We start from the raw sequence: 25,406 nt of genomic DNA, 5'->3' as shown, positions 1-25,406 counted from the left end.
TGACAAACCCTTATTCAAATTAAGTAAAAGTAGGTTAAAAGTTATCCAAATTAACACTATTCAAAAGGAAAGGGAAGACAGAACAATAGAACCAAGGAAATCCAAAGAACCAAGAATATACTTTAGAAAACTGGAAAAATCAAAAAGAAATGTTAAGTCAATAACACAAACAATTTAAACAGACCCTCGTGAAATAGAAGCAATCATTAAATGTCCTCCAACCAAAAACAAGGCACATTGTTTTAGCATATAATTCCACCAGACTTTCAAAGCTGAGTTACTCCTCAAATCATTCCATAAAATAGAAACAGAAGGTGCACTGCCCAGTGAGAAACAAAACGGGGGAAGAATTCCAATCACAGTAGCCTTAATACATATGTATGCATATCTTGGGGCAACTGTAATCAGGCATGTGAAAATTTGTATAACGAAGATATAAGATTTGAAGTTCTCCTACATTCATGAATCAATAGGATTAAACAGAATCATTCAACCTACACAACTCATTGAACATGAAAAGGTAGAGCCAGTGCCTTCATACACTTTACACTTACATTCTAACATCTCTATTACATGAAGGCACTCTGTGTGCTACCACCAACCCCAACCATAAAACCTTGGGTTAAAAATGTATTGTGCTTATAAGATATTCTAATACAATGGTGGCACAAGGCTTATGGGAGTAACCAACCAATATATTTTACATAAAGACACTGCTTTGGTGGCAAAAAAATCCTGAGACTAGATAGCCCATGGATTTAAGGGAAACCTACTAATAGGATATATATATATATATATATATATATATATATATATATATATATATATATATCTTATTGACATTCTGCTATACATACAGCTCAGTATCAACCAGCCCAGCAGCAAAGAAGCCTCCCTCTGTAGCAGATGAGAAGAAATATAGAAGCCCACAGCCAGGCATTATATAGAGTGAGACCTTGGAATGAACAGCCATAAATATGAACTCTCCATCAAATTGCCCCTATTGGGAATCAGAGAACTCTTTAGTAAAGCAGTAAGGTCTAGATGGAATGCAAGACACCAAGGAAACAATGTTTCTGAAGTGATCAATATTCCTAGACTTCATGAAAGTGAAAATTAAAACTGCATTGAGTTTCTAAGTTACCACTATGTGAATAATTACTATTATGAGGACAAATGATTACAAAGTTATGGAGGAAGCTGAACACAGTCAAGTTAATCTGGTTACCCACTAACGAATTCAGTGTGGAACTTTTCAAAACAAATAAGTGCAAAACACAGAACTCCACTGTGACCAAACATTACCATTTCTGGGGATTTACTCAAAGGACAGGAAATGGATGCAACCTAGGTATCCATCTTATGAATCGGTTATTTAAAATATATCCAAGCAGAAAATTATGGAATTTACCTGTTAAAGGCTGATAATGGTATAATAAGGTCTGACCAAGGTCTGGGAAGACAAATGCCTCATTTTGCATTTCTTATGAAAATCCAACCTGGAATCTTTAGATATGAATCTGAAGATACTTTTGTATCATCAGTACAGTAGTCAGTACATATATGTACAATCTGATTTGAGTGAATAACTTTTGAATGCTTGGCACCAATATCACTATATTCAGAAAATGTACAAGGAGGAGGAAATTTTAAGGACTTAATTATGGAAAGCACTGAGAAATGTTCTTTTGGGTACATAAGTGTGGCTGTTATTCCAGTGTATTCACAGCAGCAGGATTCAAGTGCACAGGAGCTTGTGTTTCATACAATACTATATTCCCTATGTTTGCTGAGGAGAGGAATTTGTTATTCCTAAGTGATGTAGTAAAGTGGCTTTGCTCAAATGAAAACCCTGATGTTAAAGTATGTGAACATGAATTCAGCTTCCCACTGAGACAAGCTTAAGTAGATATCTTTGGAGGTGCAGTTACAGCAACCGTAGACCTGATATGATGGGTGCTGGGAATGAAATACATTAGGTACTCTAAATCACTTAGAATTCTCTTTGGGCCCAACAATTAAACAGTGAGCTATACAACAATGAGGTCAAGTTATCCTGCGCCACACTGACACTTTAATGAGGAGGTTTGAAAAATAATTAATTCAAAATACTAAAACCAATGCTAAAATTGGAGAAAGTTATTTAGTATGTGACATTACCTATGACATTCTATCAGTACTTCAGACTTGCATATATTCTTGAAGTACTTCCCAATTCATTTTTTTGTGATCAAATGATAGTAGGAATTTTAACATTTTTAATGTTAATGGAGACTAATGTGAAAGGGATGTGAAAGTGAATTTAATATACTATAAGGCATATTTAATAGAAGTTACATGCCATTATATTAATGAAATTCATGGAATGCATAGGTATGAAAACATGTAGTTACAAATAGAAGACATACCTTGATGTTGTATAGGAAGACTCAATTTTAAAGAAATCTATTTTCTCCTACTTAATCTATTAAATGTGGTGCAAACGAAATTAAAAGTGCATTTTTTCCAACTTGTGAAATAATCAAGCATCAACTCTGAGGAAAAAATTGACTACATACAGGGAAAATTCTGAAAAAGAAGAAAAAAGTGACGGTGCTCAATAGAACAGGTAAGACAGTACAATTCATCACTAAATAACAAGTTAGTAGAAGAGAAAGCAAACAGGCTTATAGCAAATTATGTGACAGTTTCTATATACTAGATTTTAGGGAGTAATAATACAAGTCAAAGTAATTTTACCATTCTGCCACATTAACAGGAGCAAATGTAAAAAAAAATATGATTCAAAATTATGGAGAAAACAGATGACTATGACATGAACATAAACATGCTTACAAAAGAAAACAGACTCAAAGACACATGAGAGAAATGATTGTATTTCAATGTATAATTTATATACATCCTAACATTAAAACAAAGTAAATACAAACACATAATATTTCATTTGACACACATGATGAGTTGCTTACACACTCATTACAAATGAGCTTATAAACAAGTAACAGATACTCAGCATGGAAACTCAAACAGAACACATAAAAATGAATAGCATGATGATTTAATATTAAATAAATAGTATGTTACAATATTATATTACCAGTAACCACAATAAATGTACTATTAACTAAATAATGGTCAAATCCATTAATTCTTAAGTCATTTGCTCAAAATGTAGATTTGATATACTTTGGCATGTTACTTCAAAGCAATAGAAATTATTTGAACTATTTGTAAGATTCATATTTCCATATGAACATACTTGCTATGTAGAAAATGTAAAGCTATTACCTAAACTCATGAGAGGCAATTACAAATATGTATGAAAAATGTTCCAAATAGTACTAGAGAACTCCATAAACTTTGGTTAACACAGTATGTTAAAATTAGGAGGAACTTAATATGAAATAATAAAGCTTCATATACTACTGTGAACTTAGCACATGGTTAAATTTCTATAATTTCACCAATCAGGAAGTTGTGTGAGTTCAAAGTTCAGGCTGTGCTACATAAACCATTGGAAAAGGAATATCAAAATGAAAACTTCTTTTAAAAAGTTCATAATCAATTATAATTAACTTCAAATCAGCCTCAAAATTATCATGAAATGATTGTTATGAGAAACACTTCATACTTAAGAAAACAATGTGATGAAGCCAATGTCACTTCCATCATACTATTTTGATCCATGTAGTTTTGTCTTTATTTCTTGAGCTAATCCAACAGCAGCAATGAAAATGCCTCAAAAAAATTGTCTTCAAAGAATCCATTAGTCTCCGTCAATTTGCTTCAATTTTAATGATTGTGAAGACTACTTACACCACACATGAGACATTTTTTCAGTTATGAAGGTTATAATTGTCTTTTTTTTGGTGATCACCTGAAAGCACAGATCACCTGAAAGAAATTCAGAACAATTAGTATTATTATCAAAATACATTATTTTTATTTTTGTATAAGAGTATTATCCATTCACAATGTTTTTACATAAGTAGTCCTATTAGTATTGTGGTGTGTTATTGATTTGTGTTTGTCAGTTTTCCGTTTTACTAGATTTAAAATTCCACTGTATTTATTCCTGATCCTTGCTACTTTGTTACTACAATCACTTTCAAATAGGCGTATATTGTATCTTGACTATTTTTTTTCCATTCCTTCTCCCTATCCTGATTAATCTCTGACCATTAATGTGAACACCAACAAATTCTCCTGCTGTCATGCTATCCCTATGATTGTGGAACGTTCACTGAACTGTGAACACAAATACACACTTAAGTGCTTTGAGTCATGTACTTTTTAAATATTCATATTTATTATTTTAATCATGGGACATTTTTGACGTGTATGTGTATGATGGTTGTGAGTTACTAGGCATGGGTTCTAGGAACTAAACTTGGGGCCTTTGAAAAAGCATTACTATTCAGTGCTGAGCCATTTATTTAGACCTTATTTCAGGTGTTTTATCTAAGTCACAAGTCACATAACTAATATGGAATATACAAGCCAATTACAACACAGTATTAAAATCATTTTTTTAAAATGACTGTTTTGGGAAGATGGGAGATTTTAGATTGTACTTTCCATACATGAAGCACGCTCTGATTTTATTCCTATTAACTGCATAAACCAGACACATGGTTTATTCCCAATATGAAAAGGGGAGGCAAAGGAATCAGAATTTCATATCCATCCTCAGCTACATAGGAATTTTGAGGACAGATGGGATACCTCAGATCCAACCTCAGAAATTTATAAAGTAACTCAAGGCTCCAGTCGCAGTTTACTCAGGCTTGCTATTTGGGAGGCCCAGATTTTATACCAATCACTGGAAAAAATTGATTTAAGTTAAAACATTGCAATATATGAAAATAATATTGTTAGAAATAGTATTACTTTGCTGCACACCTAAGTTATAAACTAAAATCCTTTCTTACCTATAGCTTGCATGCAACACTTTAGTAAAGTCAATTTTCTTGGACTTCATAAGTAAATATCAAGGTAGGTTTAATAAGTCTGACATCAGGACCACCTGAAAAATAAAGTAGCCAACATAAACATTTTGTTAATGAAACAAGTATTAAGAGTATTTTTCCGGTTTTGGACTGGGGGGCACTCTTATTTAATAGCAATTTTTTTATCTATTTCCATTTTTTATGTGTACGAGAACCCAAAGAGTTAGAGGCATCAAGTTCCCCCCAAAGATTTACATATTACTTATGTGTTTGTAAATAGAGTTCATGTTCTTACAAGCATCTTCTTTTTAATTCATATGTCTGTGCCTGTACATGGATATGTGCTTTTCATGGCAGGTACCTGAGTGCAGACATTTCAGACTCCTTTGGCTCTGGAGTTATAGGCAGCAGTGAGCCACCACATTAAGCTGCTGGGGGCAGAGCTTAGGTCTGAAAGAATGTTAGAATGTTAAGTGCTCTCCACAGCTGAGCTATCTTTTTTACAGTGTTTCTGTTTCAATTTTGCCAGTATCTAAAGTGCTCCCCAGTAATTTTTAAGCATCTACACATCCTTAAATGCCTACTTGATGTCTTTAAGAAAATAAAACACAAACAATGAAGGAATACTCTATTCTTCACTTAATTAAAAATGAATTGGGATGCCTGGAAAGGTAATTTAGTAGTTCAGCTTGAACTTCATCATGCTTCAAAATGTGTGTTATAATGTAAGTACAAACATATAATGGGGAAATTTGCAATGTATTCCAAATGTGACATACCAAAACTTTTATCTAATATAGCGTTCAGTACCCATCAGGATAAATGCCATTATCCAGGTTTACTTTTCTAATTATTTTTAGTTATTTTACTCATAGGATCATAACTCAAAATACTCACGTTAAATTTCGTCTTCTCCTTTGGGTCATTGGCTAATGCATTACTTTTTGTTGAATCATAAAATCCCAGAGTGTCTTAAAATTCTTCAAAAAATGTTCATAAACCATAAGTGCTGCTAGGAGTACAAAGGTGGATATGGAAACCCAGCACTCCTGAGATTGGTACTGGGAAAAATTGTCTTTTTCTTGTTTTCTTCTTGTTTATCTGTTTATTTGCAAAGGCCCTTATAAAATGCAAAGGCAGACAGAAGTGTTCTTACTCCTTTCTATTTAGGAGTGTTCAAACTATAACATTCTTCCTGAATATCTTTTTCATTTCCATAAATTGTTCATTCATTGTAGTTGTTCTTACGAGGAAATTTCCATGAATGTATACATTGTTTACTTTAAATAACTTGAAAACTCTTCAAATATTACTGTAAAATAATATGCATTGTAATGCAAAAGTATTAACTCTCAGGAAAATAATCCCTACGTGTAATTATCAGCTGAAAGAATGAAAAACATGTATGTATACATGTAGGTAAATTGTTCATTTCTTCAATTAAAATACAACAAACAATACTTCTATAGAAATTGGGTATTTCAAGTGTTAAATTACATGTATCTTAAGCTAAAATCCTTATGCTCTGTTCATTGATAGATCTGGTAATTTTTATATAAACAATCTAATTAACATTTTCAGAACCAGAAAATTTTAGTTGTGAACTGTAAAATTTGAAAATAATTATACATTCTTCTAACTCCTGTTATTTTTTTTTGTAGCAAGGTGTTCAGTTTTTTTTTTGTTTGTTTGTTTTCTTCTGACACTTGGTCTTAAGACTCCAGGCTGACCTCAAACTCGGTATGTAGCTGAGTAGAATATTGGCAGGTGATGATGTAAGTGTTCCTCATCAAGCCCAACTCTACATGTTGTTTTATGTTGCCTTTAATGTCATCCAGGCTACTTTTTCTTGCAGTACATTTGAGGGAACGCTAGATGTTTACCTTTAATAATCCTAGATGAGAAATATATAAAAATTGAACAAGTTTTTAAAATTTTTTACAGTAAAAATGTAGAAATACATAAATAAATTTAGAAAAAAGTTACAGGCTCTTCAATATCATAAAACGTTTCTAGTAATTGCATGGAGATTGCAGAATAATCTGAATTAAAAATAACAAATTAATTGTGTAATTTGTAAAGTTTGAATATGGGTGTAAACAAAATCAAACTTTAACTCATGCAAGAAGAATATTATGTGATCTATAACTATAACAGAAGATGACTGTTATATAATTGGAGATATAAATAAACAAATGTACCTAGGTTAAATAGTCAAGATACAATGTTTTTAGAAATTCTCATTAATTTGCAATTTAAATTTTCTTTTTCACTGTTAATTTTTCTTCATAAAGATAAAAATTTTTGTAATTTTTTTTTGTTTTTTTGAGACAGGGTTTCTCTGTATTGGTTTGGAGGTTTCCTGGAACTTACTCTGTAGACCAGGCTGGCCTCGAAATCACAGAGATCCGCCTGCCTCTAGCTCCCAAGTGCTGGGATTAAAAGCGTGCGCCACCACGCCCAGCTGTCTAATTTTTTTGTAAGTAATTTCTCTCTAAGTAAAAATAAGCTCTAGCTTATTCTTCTCTACATGAGAAACTATTCAGAAACAATTTTATACCAATACACTGAGTAGTACTTATCTATTGCATTGAAAAAGCATTTACTATATTAATTTTATTAATGTTAGATTACAATGTAATATTTACAGGCTTATACTTTTATCATGAATGCGCATCTTAAAAAAAAACATTTTTTCAACCTAAGATATGCATCAGTTATTTACAACATATCTTGAATGCTGTCATGAAAAGTAAATATAATACTGTAGTAACTCACAGATGTAGAAGTCCTATCAAAAGATGTTACCTATGACTAAAAAGAAATATTTACATCATGGCCTATCATTAATACATCACAGAATTATGATTTATTTCTATTAATGTTCAATAAGCCTTACTTATCCCCATGGTTAATGAAGATTTTCCTTGAGATGAATAGCCAAAGTTAAAGATATTTTTTTTAAAGTACTACCAAATTACAAGTAATGAACATAATGTGGAAAAAAATTCTCAATGTTAAAAAATTGACTCTTAGAAATTTAATGGAAGTTTACAATGTTGTATTTACAAAAGGAACCCTGTTGCACTCTATCCATCTAGATAAGACTAGATGTTAAAATTTTGTATTTGACTATTTACAGAGTTGTCTTGAATATTGTCATGCAACCAGGAAACACATACAAAACTCTGTAGTGTCCCAAGAGGTAGTACAAAAATCTTCATGAAAGTTGACAAAAAGTAGAAAAAACAGGTGCTTCAGTAGGCTCATTACTGCTCAACAAGCCAACTGGATTACCTGCCATGTTAATGTACAACTCACATGAAAAAAATGGTCAACTATTCTACAATGAGAATAGAGTAAATGCATAGTATTTGTAGATTTCTTCTCTGGCATTCAAACAAATCGGAAAAACTGTGAGCTCCATGATGACCCCTTTTATAAACTATCAGTTTCTCATATTAAATGAAAAAGACAGTATTTACAACATATTTATAAGCATATAATCGCTAAGGTTCGATACCTCTAGAATTACTAGATGTTGACATAAAAGTATCTCATTACTTACAAGTTACATTTTTGTCATGTATCAGGTGAATACAAATTCTGATATATCTAGATCATTTGAATAAATAAATTTTATCAAAAATCTCAGAGACCAGAAAATAAAATGAAACCAAATGCCTTTTGAATAGCACATATTTTACATAAAACAGTGACACTTTAATGTGTTATGTTCACATATATATATATATATATATATATATATATATATATATATATGATAAAAGAGGCCATTGTTAACACAATGTTCAGGTAATTCAACTATCACACCAAAACATAAAGATAGATATTTTAGTACAAAAAAGTAAATTTCTTTTCTTATAATCAATATAAATTTAAAATTTAAACCATGAGCAGTCAATGTTTTAAACACAGCTATTAATACATGTGTTAACAGAGTCTCTCTCTGTTAAGTTTTTATAAGTTTTTAAAATATAACGTAACTACATACAGTTAAAACATTATGCTGAGATTTAGTACATTATATTCTACCACACACCGCATTAATCCTAAATTTTAAAACTAAAATATACTCAGAAAATGTAATCAGAATTTATACATATAGGCATATATAAATGTAAAGAAGCTCAAATAAACATATAAATTAAATTCAAAAATAAGAGGTTGATACTTCTAATGTTAAGATTGAATATATGTGTGTGTGTGTGTGTGGTATTTCCTGGAAGTTGGTGTTTCTACACATTCTATGCAGATTTACTTTCTTACTTCTGCACTAGTTAAATAAGGTCAGACCATATTTTTAAAAATGAATAAACACATCAGAAATAAGTTGAGAATTAGAGAGGATAAAAGTATTTATAATATGTTAATTAAACCTACAACTGTTATAATCCTCACAAATATTTACCAGAGTGAATGGTTAAATGTAGCTTACTTTACTGACAATCATTGATTTAATTACTAAAAACATGACTGACAGAAGCATGGAAGGTTCAATAACAGAAACATAGTGTTTGATAAGTGGAACCAACTAAATTTGTAAATCCAAAGTATGACATAGCAATTTTAAGATAAAAAAATAAAATGTTTGCCTTCACAATTCACAATGAACAACAGGAATAACACTGCTGTATCATACTACTTAATAAACCACATAATAGTTTGTGGTAACAACAAATTCTAAGCTTGTATCTTAGTGACTACTGTTTTATCTAAGTATAGAGAAATTTGTAAGTTAATAAGTATATAAAACTATATACATCCATGTAATTTGGGACAATCATACTCTTATCAAAGACTAGAAATGTAAAACAGAAATTATACATTTTATTTATAACATATCAAAACCCATATAAATGTTAATTTATAAACATGTGATACAAATATGAATGAAAAATAATTTGATATATACAAATATAGAATGCCACATGGCTTTGGATTAAAAATGATATTTGGGGACTAATATGGACAAAATAACTAAAAATTACTTGATGTTATATTCCTTGACTCAAGCTGATTTTCTGTCCAATCCTATTTTCATACATGGGGATTTTTGTGATTAAAAAGAACTCTGCATTTATATATAAAACACAATTGAAAATCATAAAAACTGAACAGAAATTTCTCATTAAATTTCTACCCTGTTGGATCTTTTAGGTACACAATGACACACTAGTACATTGTGCTTGTGGGGGGTGGGCTCTATAAGAATACTTTTTAAAATGCTAAAAAACTCATGGAGCTGATTTATGTTCATAGAAATCTCTATTATCATGAAGGCAATAATATTCTTTTGCATCTGATTCATCCACAAATCAAACCTGATACCTTTTTAATGAGGTCAAGCCATGTGAAATGCATCACATAGGACACTCTAAAAATGGTATCCTCTCATCTATTAAATCCTTTTCAACTTGTCATAAAAACAAGTCTAGAAATTCCTGAACAAGAAATGAAAATCATTTTAGTAATTTAATGATTTTGAAATGCAATCTCCATAAGATTAAATTAACATGTTCCATTATTCTATTACATGTAGATCAATGTAAAAGAATATTCTATCCTGGATAACAAAGTGATGTTTTTCCAGAATCCATCATGACAAAGAAATTTTCTGTTATACAGGTTAAAATAAGCTTCTCTGACAAACATTTAACCATGACTACCATAGTGATTATGGCACAAAGAAAGTACTCATCAAAAGGACAGGCACATTAATCCAATAAAATTATACTCTATACTACACAAATTCTACTTTTATTTTTTGAAATAATAGCCCCTTGTTTCTAACCTACCCAAATGTGAACATGAAAGAAAAACTTTAACACATACATTTTATCTAGGTATTTTTACTAAATAAACCAAAATTAAAGTACAATAAACTATGTTCTGATTTGACTCTGGTATGAAGTAAAACATAATACTTTATCAACAATCATCTTACATCTATTTCTGTGTTATCTAAATTATGCCAATGAATTACAATGTTTAACATGTTATATCAGTTTTTAAATTTACCATAACTTCAATATTTAGAGGTTTTTTTTACAATTGCAGGAGCAAATCAATCTACTTGTTGTATATAAGCAGATATGCAAAAATTCAATGGCAAATCTTACAAGGGCAGGAGTAACTGATACACAAAAAGAAAAGCTCAAGGACACTCACATGACAAAGAAATTAGTACAGAGATAGTCATCCAGATTCTGTCAAACCAATTGTCCCAAAATAGGAATTATTTTGTTGCAGCACAAAATAATTACTCACACTCAGATCAGTAGCCATAGAATTGTGAGGATAAGACTAACCTCTCTGAATTCATTCTCAGCATTCTGGTAAAATATCAAATTCCTATCTTACTCAAAATCAGTGAATGCCACTGGTGGGGGGTGCACGCCTTTAATCCTAGCACTTGGGAGGCAGAGGAAGGAAAATTTCAGTGAGTTTGAAGCAAGTATGGTCTACAAAGCAAGTTCCAGGACAGCCAGAACTGAATGTTACACAGAGAATTCCTGTCTTGAAAACCAAAGCTCAACACAAATACCTTACTAACATTCTAGTAATATCTCAATGTGGTAAATGGAAAAGCAGTCAGAATGACTAGGAACATGTTCAAGAAATTATCCCAAAGGGAAGAACTGGGTGACTAGAAGATCCACATTAACTTCAAAGGTCCTTCTCAAGTTTCTTTATTAAATGGAATGGAAAGTGAAAGCTACTATGTGATGGGAGTATAGAGGCACTTCAAATAAGGAAAAGTAAAAGGTCTAAAACAAATTTTACTATATTGGAAAAATCTACAGCTCCAGTCTCCTTGAAAAAAATTGTGATACCATGTTGCAATGACTTAAGTTTAAAAATTTTGTTACCTAAGTCATTAAACGGACACTTTGGCTAGACTTCAGAGTAACCATTTTGAGCCTTATTTCATCATGCTCAATAAACACAGCTCATCATAAATCCAGCCAAGGTCCTCTACAAGGTATTTACCAAAAACTATGTAAAAAATGGAATGTGGTATGTAGTCTCTTGGCACTGATGACATAGGAAAGACAGTGAGGTTGAGAAAAGAAACTCAAGCTATAGATGTATGGTTCACCGATAGAGCAATTGTGCCACATGACAAGATTCTGAGTTAAATTAACAACACAAAAACAATGTGAAGAGTGCAGGCTAAGTGTGTGGTTAGTACCCTAATGAGATATACAGGTGGTCCTGAGTTCAAGCCTCAATATCCATTCATAAATTCTCTCACAAAAACACACACATAAAATTTCACAAGATTTAAAAATACAGACAGTTGTTTTATCAAAGGACAAGATCCTATCATGAGAATCATTGATAAGCTTTATATAATAGAGAACTTGACAATGAAGTAAAAAAGAAATGATTCCTGAAATACAACTTCAGATTGCCACAAGAACACCATGACAGAGAAAGCTTTGGTGCCCATTATGAATTCACACCCGCATGCATGCACACACACTCTCTCTCTCACACACACACACTTAATGAAAGTGAAGAAATAAATAAGCCTGTATTCCCACACTTGGAAGCTTGAGGCAAGAATATTGTGACCTGGATGCCAGTTTGGCTAAATGACATAATGAAATCATGTTTCAAAAGGGAAAAATCACCAAAACCCACATCAAACCAAAAAGACAAAACACAAGCCAAAAAAAACCCCACACAAATACCTGACTCCTCCATTTCCCACTACAGAAGAAACTGTACTCATGGCCACTGAGTTCAATTTCCACTTAAAATGTAACTGAATAAATATGCAAATGAATAATAAATGCAGCGGGACAAACACATTGTTATCAATAGAATATGAGATCAAAGATTTTAGAATAAGAGATCAAAGATTTTAGAATAAGAGATTAAAGATTTCAAAACACTAGTCAATAATCATCCCTTCCCAGAAGTAAATCATTGAAAAAATTGATACGTGACAGAGAACTGCCTCCTACACCTACTGAGAACTCATTATCAAAATTAGCCATGATCAGTGATCATCTACTAACCCAAGATTAATTTACTATCATTCCTTTCCTTTTCTTCCCTTTTCCGTAGGCCTCCTTGTTCCTTGAAATTCAAAAACACTCAAAGTGTAATCACCCTCTAATTACTGAAAGAAAATAGAGTTCATCTGTCATTCCCTTGACAGTTAAGAGAATAAAATTATAAAATATTTCATTTAGGTGTTGTGGAATATTTTTTTACAACTGTATAGATATGTATTTGCCAAGGTATCTTCTGATTGGTTTTACAGAAAGAGGATAGGCATGACTTCTGGACAGAGAACTCTAGGAAGAACAGCGGAGTCATCAGCAGGGCAGAGGGATCAAGACGTGCAGGAGGGAAGGAAAGGTTCATGAGTCATGTGGCAACACATAGATGAATAAAAATGGGTTAATTTAAGTTATAAGAGCCAGAGGGATAAGCCTAAGCTATAGGCCAAGTTTTCATATTTAATAATAAGTCTAAAGGTCATTTTTTGTTAGCTGGCTTCCTGATATTTAGGATAGGTTGGTTAATGTATTTTAGGTATACAGGTCATTTCCTTAACAAAAAACTGTATTACTGATCCAGATGCTTAAACAAGCTATCAAGCAGACACAAAGGAAACAATTAAGGAAAGTGGCTACATCAAACACTGATTTTCAATGAAAAGCAGTGTCATGATGAAAAAGATGTCATATCCATGTGAGACTTCCACAAATATTATTTATTTCTAACCAGGCAGTGGTGTCACATGCCTCTGATTCCATCACTCAGGAGTCAGAGGCAGGTGGATCTCTGTGAAGTCAAGCCAGCCAGGTCTACACAGCAGGTATTAGAACTGCTGCACTAGAATTGTTACAGAGAAAAAAAAAAACCCTGTCTCAAAAACCAAAAAAAAAAAAAATAATTCCTTGATTCTAAGCAAATAAAGATGAACTGGCTATCCTGAATTAAGTTTACACAATTTCTGATTTATATTTGAAATTACTAATGCTCTTATGAATTCTGCACAAAGTTACCTACTTACACTACTCTAAGCGTACCCTATGACTAGAACATTGTAGCTGAATGCAAAAGTGTTAATATGTTTGGCAAGCATTTTAAATGAATTCTTGACATTTTACCACTGACTAAATTTTTTTACAAAATGTTGTTATTAACAGATACCAAACATGGCTCTAAGAGCCATGATGGTGTTGTATACTTTAATTAAGGTTCTTACTACTTGATTTATTCTACAGTCCATGAATACTTGTGTAATTTATTATGCTAGTTTGATGTAGTCTTATTACCTGGTTGGCCTAGAGTTTACTATGTAGACCAGGTTTAACTATAATTTGTATTAATATTCTTCCTTTTGTCTCCAGAGTACAGGATCAAAGGTATATCCTAAAATACCCAGATAAATGTACAATTTTAACTATTATTATTTGAAACAACAATGCATAAAGCTACTTTACATATAAGTCAGGTAAGGGAAAAATACTGAAATATCCTGGTGTGCAGAGGTGTGATCTTCCAAAGTGAAAGCTAGAAATAAGGCAGAGTAGGTAAGGTGAATGGTACTCGGGTGTGGTAGACTGTCTGTGGTCCTACCACTAGAGGCAATCTCCACATCAAGCTAGTTAGTGAGGTAGACTATCCAAATCAGGAACTTTCAGGTTCAAATAAGATACCCCGTCTCATTCTATAATGTGGAGAGCAAAGAAAAGATGACACCTTTGTCCTTAACATGAGTTGGCACTAACATACATATAAACATAGTTTCTGGAACATACACATGCATAAAGACACATACGAACACATGTGAAACGGGACATCACTGTGAATCACAGAAAAATGTCAACCTACTACTAACATTAACATATTTGGAAGTTGCTTATTCCAACAACACACATGAGTGATTTGAATGTTATCAAAACTTCAGAGTGAGCCAGGCATTGGTTGCGCATGCCTTTAATCCCAGCTCTCCGGAGACAGAGGCATAGGATCTCTGTGAGTTTGAGACAGGCCTGGTTACAAGAGCTAGTTCCAGGACAGCTTCCAAAGCCACAGAGAGACCCTGTCTCGAAAAAATAAAAACAAAACAAAACAAAAAAACTTCAGAGTGAAATCCAAAAGCAGGGTTGAATGAAACAGCAAAAAAAAAAAAAAAAGAAAAAAGAAAAAAGAAAAAATCATACATGAAACAAAGAAGCATTAAGTTTCAGTCTTTTATAAATTGCCACCCACATCCCAAACGCCAGAAACCACTACTCTCAGGCATGTGCTGTTGTTCTATGGTCAAAGGTACATGCTGCAAAGCCTAACAATCTGAGTTCAATACCATGGATCACTCTTGTTATTTCTTGTAAACTTTCATAAATATTTCAGCAACTGGATCTATAATACTTCCTACTTAACTTTGTTTCTTCATTAGTGGATGTAGTCTTGTGCCTTTAATTTCTAGGTTTCTTTTTAAGTAAAAGTTCCCTATCTCTGTAATCAAGAGAATGCTCTTCACCCCAGTAAACTTAAATGACAATTATTGTTTTTTTCACATTACAAAGATTGCTAAAACACTGCTACAAATGCATTAATAATATAAGTTATAAGGTAAAACATACAAAATATAGGCAAATATTAAAGCATTGTAGGAATAGCCAGCTTTAACATTAGAGTATGGACTCAGTTACCAAATAGTCATGGATTCTTAATACTCTACTGGATATATATAACACTTAAAACACTTTCTGACATAGAAAATTTCTAATAACTGCTACATTTATTCAATAAGTAATAATATGGTAACATTTGTTATGATGGTATCTGACCAGCTTAATCAGATGTAGAAATTAGAAGAAGAGGCTCTTGCCATACTCACCGCATTCCACAATGTACATCCTCTGTAAACATTACCCTTTCCTCCTGATTGATAGCACTTACAAATCCAGAATGATTCATTCCATTTTTCAAGACTTTGGAGTTCCACTTTTACACATTCTTATTTCCATATCAACAGGTGCCTATGTCTTTTGTGATCCATGGACATTTCATGTTTTGCTTTCAACAAAATACAAAATGCAGAAACAAATTATCTCAAAACATTTATGAAACAATATTGAAGAATATGGAAAAGTGCAATACTGTATTTTCCAGGTTTGAGAAGTTCTCACATCCCTCACGATTATTTGCTTTCATTTTTTTTTCCATAATGACTATTTGCTTTCATTATGAAGACAATATCTTGTATGCAACATATGGTGGCATGGAGCTTGTAATCATCACCTCAGCCTCAAGTGCTGGGATTACAAGTATGTGCCACTATGCCCATCTAAACAAATATTTTCTATTGAGAGTTATAAGCAATAATATATAGTGAGGCACACTGACTAGATTTCAGAATTTTTCAAGCTCATTTCTTTAAATCATTATGGTCAGACAAGGTCCTTTGTCATCATAAACCTAGTCAAGGCCTCTGTAAAATGCTCTTTTTTATCAAAAGATTACATTACCTTGTATGCTTTATGTTTCTGTCTTAAATGCAGCTATTAGTATTTACAGTCTTGTTATAATACTACGGGGTGGTATTCAGTCTCATGAAACTTCATAACATTCTTTGATGAAATTCTTTTCAGTCATCAACTATATTGACAAAAGGACATCACATGAGACTGAAATAACATAAAGATAGATATATACTGTTTCAGGGTTAGATACTGTTCTACAAAACAAATAAATAGCACACCTTAATACATAATATAAAATCCATATTCTGAGATGACACATAAACATGAAGTAGAATGCAATAATGAATGAGAATCAAAAACAAAACATCAATTTCTAAATTTTAACAATTTCATCTTTTTAAAATAACTAGATTATAGACACAGTAACAAGACTTGAAAATTTCTAGGCATGTACTTCATATTGTCTTATCATTTTAAAAATTGACTCTCTACCTCTAATGTCCCATCCAAGAAACCAGTTCCCAATATATTAATATCTGACTTCTAAGAACAATGGAGAGGTCCTAATTAAGGTCTAATATGCTGAAAGTTTCCATAACTTCCAAATTCTTTTTTGAGCCATGGTATCACCTATTAATGGCTGTCTGGTAACTAAATATACAGCCATGAACCTGAACAACTTACTAATCTCTGACTTTGTTTCCTAATGCTGGGGTGTACCAATGCAACTTATTTATGTTTCCAGAAATAAAACTCATGACTTCATGCCTGCTAGGCAAACTGTTCTTTTTTCTAGCTTTGTACATGGGTTTCTTCACTTTTTCCCATAATAAACCCCCATATGCTCCGCTAACGAAAAAATTAATGAGCTGGTGGTGGTGAATGACCTCAATCTCAGCACTAGAGAGGCATAGGTTCAAGCTAGCCTGGTCTACAGAGTGAGCAGGATAGCCAGGGATATATAGAGAATCGTGGGAAAAAAAGTGAAAAAGAAAAAAAAAGGAAATTTAAATGATCCAAAACAAAGATATTTATGCAGACACAGGTAATCAGTGTGCATACTAATCTGAGAATATTTTAGGAAACATGCACTCATTAAGTATTATGATGAGGTAGGGAATGCTAGAAATGTCTGTCATATTAGCACTTAAGAGGATGAGGAAGAAGAGCTTATGGTCATCTTTGCCTATAAGGAGTTTGAGATCAGCCCAGGTTACATGAGATCCTGTATCAAATTCTTCTGAAAGAAAAACGTAGGATGACTTCTTACATATCAGAAGTATATGGAATCTTGAAAACTACCATGTGAATTCATATTTCTAATCTGTGTAAATCTTACTAACATTTTATAGTAGTCTATAATACAAATTATCACCAGTAAACAGCACTCTTGAAATTCCCAGAAAGTTATAGGCAAAAAAGAATGGCACTTCCACTAGCGAAACATCTTTTTAAGATGAGCATCTTACAATCTAGGTATCTTATAATTTATTTTCTAACTTGCAAAGAAAGGTGGAAGGTTGCCTTTAGTCCAGGAATCAGAAAATAGATTTTTTTTAAATGTGCTGTTATCACTCAATCCCAAATCCAAGAGCCTCCTGTTACCAGCTTTCAGAACATGGGAGATGGCTTAATTAGCCAGACCTCCAGAAAGAACAGCAAAGCTACATACATGAAATTTCACAAGACCCCACACAGATGAAGAACTATCACTGACTAATGAAAAAGGAAGAATCAGTTTACCTCAAGAAAAGCAACAATATTTTACCTAACGCCACATGATGAATCTAAACAGATGTATATATAAGAAACAAAATGGAACCAGTAAACCTTTTTTTTTTTGCTTTGGGGTGTGTGTGTGCGTGCGTGCGTGCATGCGTCCGTGTGTGCGTGCGTGCATGCGTGCATGTGTTTACAGATGGTCAAGAAATGGAGCATGCTTGAAGTACATGAGAAGAACTAAGTGGGAAGGAGTGGTGGAAATGATGAAAATTCTACAATCATGTATTAGACTTTTATTTTAATTAAAACCAGAGAATTTACTCATTACCATTAGAAACATCTTCCCACTATAAAATAACTATTGTTGATAACTAATTCAAATTAAATTTCTTTACTATGATTCAAAGACAGCTGCTTTTCTCAATACATCTGGTGAATGCTACACGAGTGGTGATGACAGATATATCCTTAATATGAAATTTAGAGTGCTATATGCTTATATCAAGCATGCACAGCCTTGTTTCCCAATGCCCAGTCATTGACCCTTAGACTTACCATAATTGATTTCATTCCTAGATCAGGTCTTTCATACTCTATGGATTACAAACAATTGTAAAACCTGATCAATAAAGTAATACCATTTTCAAAAGTATTAGCTTGTATTCCAAATTTTTAATTAATGATCATAATAAAAAACATGCTACTCTCATAATTTAAGTGAATTTAATTATCTGATTAACTATTTCCACATATCTTTAAATGTGACATATTAAAGTGACCACAGTGCCATGTGAATATTAGCAAATCACATTCTTCACTTTTCCTTATCTTCAAGATTTTGACCAGTAAGTTAATGCATGAAATAAATGTCAGGAATTGGGAAAAAATTTCACAACCATTTTATCCTAAGATAACAGCTTGAGTAAACTACATGTCTACATTTAACTCTTTTACAATAATTTCACACAGAACACATTAAGGTTCACTCTGACTCTAACAAAATTGACAAAGGAAAACCTCAATTCAATTGCTCTATGCATTTATTAGCTATAATTAATGCAGTAAGGAGGGGTCAAAAAGCTTGCAGGCTACACAATTTCACAAGACGCAATGCAGGGGAAAGGAAAGGTTGATATTTATCAACCATATCTTAGGGTCTTGGTGGACGCATTCCTGGGGGAGGTGGGCCTAGAAAGGAAAAATAACAAAATTCCATTAAAGTTATCATGAGTATATAAATATTAAAGGATCTGGATGGGATTCCCAGATCCTAACATGCCACTAACCTCTAATTCCTGGTGGTGGGGGTCTCATTCCTGGAGGGGGCATGCCTATAGGTGTACCTCGAGCAGGGGGAAGGCCAATTGGTGGGCCCATGGGTGGTCTCATACCAGGTGGAGGAGCCATAATTCCTGAGAAAATGACAGCCATAATTAATCCCTTTGTAAGTCAGCTCAGTAAATAAATGATCTTATGATTTAGCACAAAACAGTGGTTAATGAAATAAGCAGAGATTGTGAACAAGAAATGATGTTCCTTATACTTCAATACCAGAGTGTCAACCTAATTCCAAAGATTCTATTATCTTTCATTTATATCTAGCAATGTCAATTCAAACCCTGTCATCTAAAATGGTAATCTGGAAGAAAGGTGCACTGGTACACACTGGTGGAAAAGACTGTGGGAGAAGCTAAACATTACTTGGTTGTATTTAACTTTCACTCCTTGAGTTGGAACCTGTCCCAGACAAAGCTTCTTAGATGACAAAGAATCTGGAACTAGATAGGCCATGAACCTAGGGCAAACAAAAGGAATGTAGCAATAATTAACACTCTACTATACGCATAGATCAGTGACTTGCTCAACCAGTATCAGAGAAGCTTCCTCCTCCTGTAAATGGAAACAAATTTAGAGACCCATAGGCTGACAATGTGCAGAGAGACCTTGGAATATTCAGTCCTAAATGGGATGCCTCCACCAAATCCTTCCCTTGGGCCATAGGGAACTCTACTGAAGACGAAGAAAGAGCTTGTAAGAGTCAGTGAGGATACAAGACACCAAGGAAACAAGGCCCTCCAGACACAACAGAACTGAGGAAGATGAACTTAGAGATAGTAGCAACATCTAGAACCTGAACAGGTCTAAGCCATATGAGAGTACCAGTACTGAGAGAAGAAGTAGACACAAGTCCTCACACGTAACCCAGAAGCTATTCCCAATGGATAATCACTTGCAAAGGGAAAAATGAAGATTCTCAATGTATATACAAGCCACTCTTAGAGACAGGCCCCATTCCCAGCAGTAGATGGTGACACAAAGCTGACTCAAATATTTTTGGAGGTGTTTTGTCTCATAAGGCTTTGTCTAAATATTAATAATTTTTAACTTTATAGATCTTTTGGTTATATATTATGGTTTCTGACTTTGTTTCTTATGAGTTTTTTTATGTTCACAAATGTGTTTTTGGTATCTATGTATGTTTCTTCTGCTTTTAATTTAGTTCTTTTTTCTATTTTTTTTAATCCTAACCTGGTTTATTTGGTTTTAATTTACCTTAGTTTACTTAATTACTATTTTCTGATGCCTGCTCATATTCTAATGAGAAAGGAAAAACGTCAAATTGGGTAGGTGGGGAAGTAGGGAGGTGGTGGGGGAGGGGAAACTATAATCAGAATATATAAGCAAATCTATTTTCATTAAAAAATAAATAATAAAACTAGGAGCATAGTTCTTAAATTCTTAGCAAGGCCAAGAAATGACGCCTTATCTCTTACAAAGTACTTTGAGATGGAATTTCTTCAGGATGATAGAATCTCTTAGAAATCCAAATCATTATCATAAAGCCCTTACCTGGAGGTGGTGTTGCTCTGCCTACAGGTGGAGGAGGTGTCCCACGCCCTGGTGGGTACTGTGTTGGAGCTCCAGCAATGCTGGCAGTGGCAGCAACTGCAGCAGCTGCTACAGTGCCTCTTCCCTGTGGAGTCATGACCTGAAAAGTTAGGCCAAAAACACAAAGATGAGGAATACTCATCTCTAATAAATAAACAGAATTAGTGAGTATGTCCTATTACAAATATGTGTCTTGTACTTATCTTACTCTAGTTTGAAGTTGAAGAGGAATAAATCCAGGAGTTTAACCATGCTAAAGCATGCATTCCTGCTGAGTTAGTTATTGGGCTCTGATTTGTTTTGTGGCATGGCTGTTAGTTTCTTTAGCTGTTTCTTATTTTTAAAACACTGTCTATATAGTCCTGGCTATCCTGGAAGTCAGAGATCTGCTTCTCTCCAGAATCCAGAAATCAAAGACATATACTAATACATCTACCTTCACCCTCATGTTTTTAAATCTTGGCATGTTACCATTTCATAAGCTTTTGAATTTTCTCAACCTGGCATTCACTGGTATACTCCTTATACATACGTGAGTTATCAGAATTTTCTACAACATATACAACTTAATGGTATAGATACACACTTATGTTCCCACATTTCCTCAGTTCTAGGTTCTAGTCATATTTTGCCATTATTAGAAAACCGTGTTCTGGTCCTACCTGCTGGGATGGACCTCCAACTCCTCGGACAGGACCTGCTAATCCAGCAGGAGCTTGTGGAATAGGCACACCAGCTGGTACTCCTCTGCCAGCTGCCCTCCCAACCCCAGGGCCACCTGCAGCTCCAGCAAGTGGAACACGAGCAATACCAGTCTGAAACAAAAAACATGTATCTTAAACAATATGTCTACTGTTTAAATGTGAGTGATTTTATTCAAAGGAAACATGGTACAATCCTAGCTCCTATTAGCTTCAAATACAAATAAATATGATGGTATAATACAATAGATACTCTGTAGTCCCCTTCAGATTTAGAATACCTAATATCAGATCGTAAACTTATATCCTTACTTAAAAAGTCAACTCCTTGACTATCATCTTACCCCCCCAAAATTGACTTATACCTTCTGTATTTGCAGTTCTCATATTCACTTTACCTTGTAATAGAAGTAGCATGTTGTTGCCAGAAATATTAGCATTGCTTTGGGCACATTAAGCATGTCCTTTCTGAAGACACCAGAAGGGAGAAATAAAGTACACAGACCAAGTCTAAACTTTAGTACATTTCCATGCAGATTTATGCACATGTGAGAAGGTGTCTAGTTTGTCCAGTGATTATTCTTTAGATTTGGACCACTATATTTGTGTTTGCTAATCATTTCCCATAGGCGAAAAAAAAAAACCCTGTAAAAATGTTATACCCTAAGTAGGGTAACATAATATGAAACATTTCATTTTTAAAAAAGTTCACTCCTTATAACTTAGGGAGTACCCAGCATACAGGTCAAATCATGAATAACTCCTTCATTCCTAAAGATACAGCTGAAGCAATTACTTAAAGTACTAGGCTCATTATGATTATATATAATTTGTGTGTCTCTACTGTATAGTGATAAGACAATCAAGCAACATGTATATTGATAAGACATTCAAGCATGAAGTATCATCCACTTGCTGGATTTGCCCTTTATGTATGAATTAAAAACAAAGATAAAAAACATGTAAATCTTGCCCTACATATTCCTTACATCTTTAGGAGGTGGACCCTCCACAGTCATGGATACCAAGTTCTCTCCACGTAGCAAGACCAGACCCAAAACCCGCTTTTCTTCACGCTCTGGCTGTTTTGCATTCTTTGGCCTAAAAATCAGAAGTCAATAAACATCAGTATGTAAATTTTTGTGATCTTTACTTATCAATGGTATCAAGACAAAATCTGGTGCTAAGTTTCTCATGTAGACAGTGATTTATTTGCCTAATTACTCTGTGAACTTAATTACCATGCATAAATAGTACAATTATTTTCCTAAGTATGTTCCCTTGACATTATACAAATACCCAAAATAATCTTCTGTTTCAAAATATAGATGTAAATGGCACGACAAAGCCCTTTAAGGTAGGTAAACCTGAAGCTTCAATTATACTAAAATTACAAGTGCATTTGAAGTAATTATAACCAAATAATATTGACTTCAGACTATTTGACAAAGTTTTAATTTCACCAACATCCTTTGCATGTATTGACATAGATATAACAATATAAGGATCTGATCTAGTCCTGAACAGACAAGGTAAGACAACAGAATGGCAATATTAGTCTTTGTATCACTTCAATCACCCTATGTAATCTTACTCCAGCTCAAGTCTACCTACTGCTCCTGCCTCCCCATTCAAGCCCAAACAAGCCTTACTTGATCTTCCGGAACTCATCACAATCACAGAGGATCAAATTCATATGCTTGTCAAAAGCCTTAAAAGTGCCAATGAAGATTCTTCCATCTTGCAGGATACATCTCATTCTATAGTCAATGTGCTGCAGCATCTTGCTACTCTTACCCACAGTCTGCAAATAGTAAAGGAACATCAATGGTAAGCTCATCTGTAGCCAAGTTTTCTGCTTGCTTATTACATATATCTACAAAAATGTTTCTTTAATTGGTTCCCTTTATTCCTCTGTATTTTCTAAATCCTGAAATATCAAAGTGACTAAGCACCACTTTAAATAGTTCTGTACTTCTCAGAACCCTAAGTAAGGACCTATCCTATCTAATAGAATTATAAAATTTATTCCTAAGATGGAAACCCCTCAGCCTAGTTTTCCTTTAGACTTGCTAAAGACAATTGTCATGCTTTCCTTCCACTAAATGGCTAAATGACCATAAACTTCAGAGGACCTGTACTCTAAACTATTCTTGTAAACCTAAAAAGACTACCACAATAAAAATGATGCATACCACCAACTCAATGAATTCATGATTCCCCATTAGCTCTCACTCCAAAGGCTGCCAGAATCCATCATACCCACATCACCATTACTACAATCCTTATAATTTTTGTAGACCAGGAACTAAGGAACAAGACTGGCATTGAACTTGTTAAAGAAGATGATGAGCCTGAGCTCTTATTCTTCCTCCTTCTCCCAGGTTTTTAGGTCTCAAACACAACACTTGGCATTGAAAGTAACATCTTTTCCCTTGCTAATCTGTGTCATACTTTCAGATCCACAGTATGCCAGATTTAGGAAAACCTCCCCTTATCTATCTTTATTTCTGTGTTAATTAAATAAAAAGCTGGTATTTCCAAGTATTCTGTGTATGTTCTGCAACTGGATCTAAGAATCCTCTCCATCTAAAGTTGTCTCTTAAGGTGATACTCATTGACTGAAAACAAAATGGTAAGACATCCTTCATCCTTCAGTATACTTTCAAAAGCTTTTGATCACCATTATCAAGAAAAGGACAGGCCATCTCTTAACTGTTATACAATACATCTCTATGGATGATTCCTATTTCAAAATGTTAGTACCTAAAATACTGTACACAATGAAAAACTATGACTTAAGGTCATTATAGCAGATATTCAACTTACCATGATTGCTGGTCCACAACAGCCACTTAACAGTAAAATTTCAAGATCCTTAATACTGTGGGGAAGGCTATAAATAAAGGTGTGATACAGGTTCACTTTGACACAAGGTAAGCTTGATTGAAGCGTCACAGACAATGGATGGGTTCTATAGAAGGAAGAACATTTGTAACTGTACCTTAGTCTATGGTTTAAAAATAAACAATTTTCTAATAGTGTATCTTCATAAATACCTGTGCTCTCATATCTAACAATTTCAGCCCTCGCTGTCTTAATATTCATTTCACCCATGAGATCTGAGACCAATTGGCTACCAGTATTGCAAAAATTCCTGGGTGTATATTTTAGTGGATGCATTTAGAGGTCAGATATCAATGCTGTCGTCCTTTCTGGCTACTGTGTAAATGCAGAGCTTACTTTAACCTCCAGAAATCCACCTGTCTTACTTTCTAACAGTGATATTACAGATTTCATCTTTAGCCTGGTGCTCAATGTCAGAAAATGACACTGAATCCCTAGGAACTAAAGTTGCAGCTAGTTATGATCCTCCATGTGGGTGCTGGGACTGAACCCCGGTCTTCTGCAGAAACTAAAGAGCTATCCTGCAAATCCCTGTTACCACAATTTTGTGTGAGTGTTTAGGAAATCAGGTCTTCTGTCTTGCAAGGAAAGTCCTTATCAACTGACCATCTTTCTAAAACTCATTAAGAATCAAATATTTATTTTTAAAATATTGAAATATTTTCAAACCACTACACATATTTCATAAACAACCTACACCTTTTCGTTCCCAAAATTTATTAGTGTCATATTTACTTGTTTGTTCAAAATCTACTTTT

General features: G+C 33.5%; 1 protein-coding gene and 2 non-coding genes across 3 annotated transcripts; all 3 read right to left on the bottom strand.

Annotated features, from left to right (window-relative positions):
- Window positions 1–11,869: 11,869 nt before the first annotated feature.
- On the bottom strand, window positions 11,870–11,936 carry LOC113838347. The gene has a single exon (XR_003488666.1). It is a non-coding gene; the product is annotated as a small nucleolar RNA SNORD64 (small nucleolar RNA).
- A 4,418-nt stretch (window positions 11,937–16,354) lies between these two features.
- Window positions 16,355–16,425, bottom strand: LOC113838348. Its single transcript, XR_003488667.1, has one exon. It is a non-coding gene; the product is annotated as a small nucleolar RNA SNORD107 (small nucleolar RNA).
- A 2,876-nt stretch (window positions 16,426–19,301) lies between these two features.
- Window positions 19,302–23,554, bottom strand: LOC103159417 (small nuclear ribonucleoprotein-associated protein N). The gene is made up of 6 exons (XM_035441391.1): window positions 23,394–23,554; window positions 22,731–22,842; window positions 21,703–21,855; window positions 21,002–21,140; window positions 19,438–19,563; window positions 19,302–19,339 (listed from the first exon to the last, which is right to left on the bottom strand). The coding sequence occupies exons 1-6, from the start codon at window positions 23,522–23,524 to the stop codon at window positions 19,302–19,304; spliced, it is 699 nt and encodes a 232-aa protein (XP_035297282.1). The 5' UTR covers window positions 23,525–23,554.
- Between the last annotated feature and the right edge of the window lie 1,852 nt (window positions 23,555–25,406).

The sequence above is a fragment of the Cricetulus griseus genome, chromosome 3, assembly GCF_003668045.3.
Source record: "Cricetulus griseus strain 17A/GY chromosome 3, alternate assembly CriGri-PICRH-1.0, whole genome shotgun sequence".
Lineage (NCBI taxonomy): Eukaryota > Metazoa > Chordata > Mammalia > Rodentia > Cricetidae > Cricetulus > Cricetulus griseus.
The sequence above is the reverse complement of the archived record's forward strand: the minus strand, read 5'-3'. Positions and strand labels throughout refer to the sequence as shown.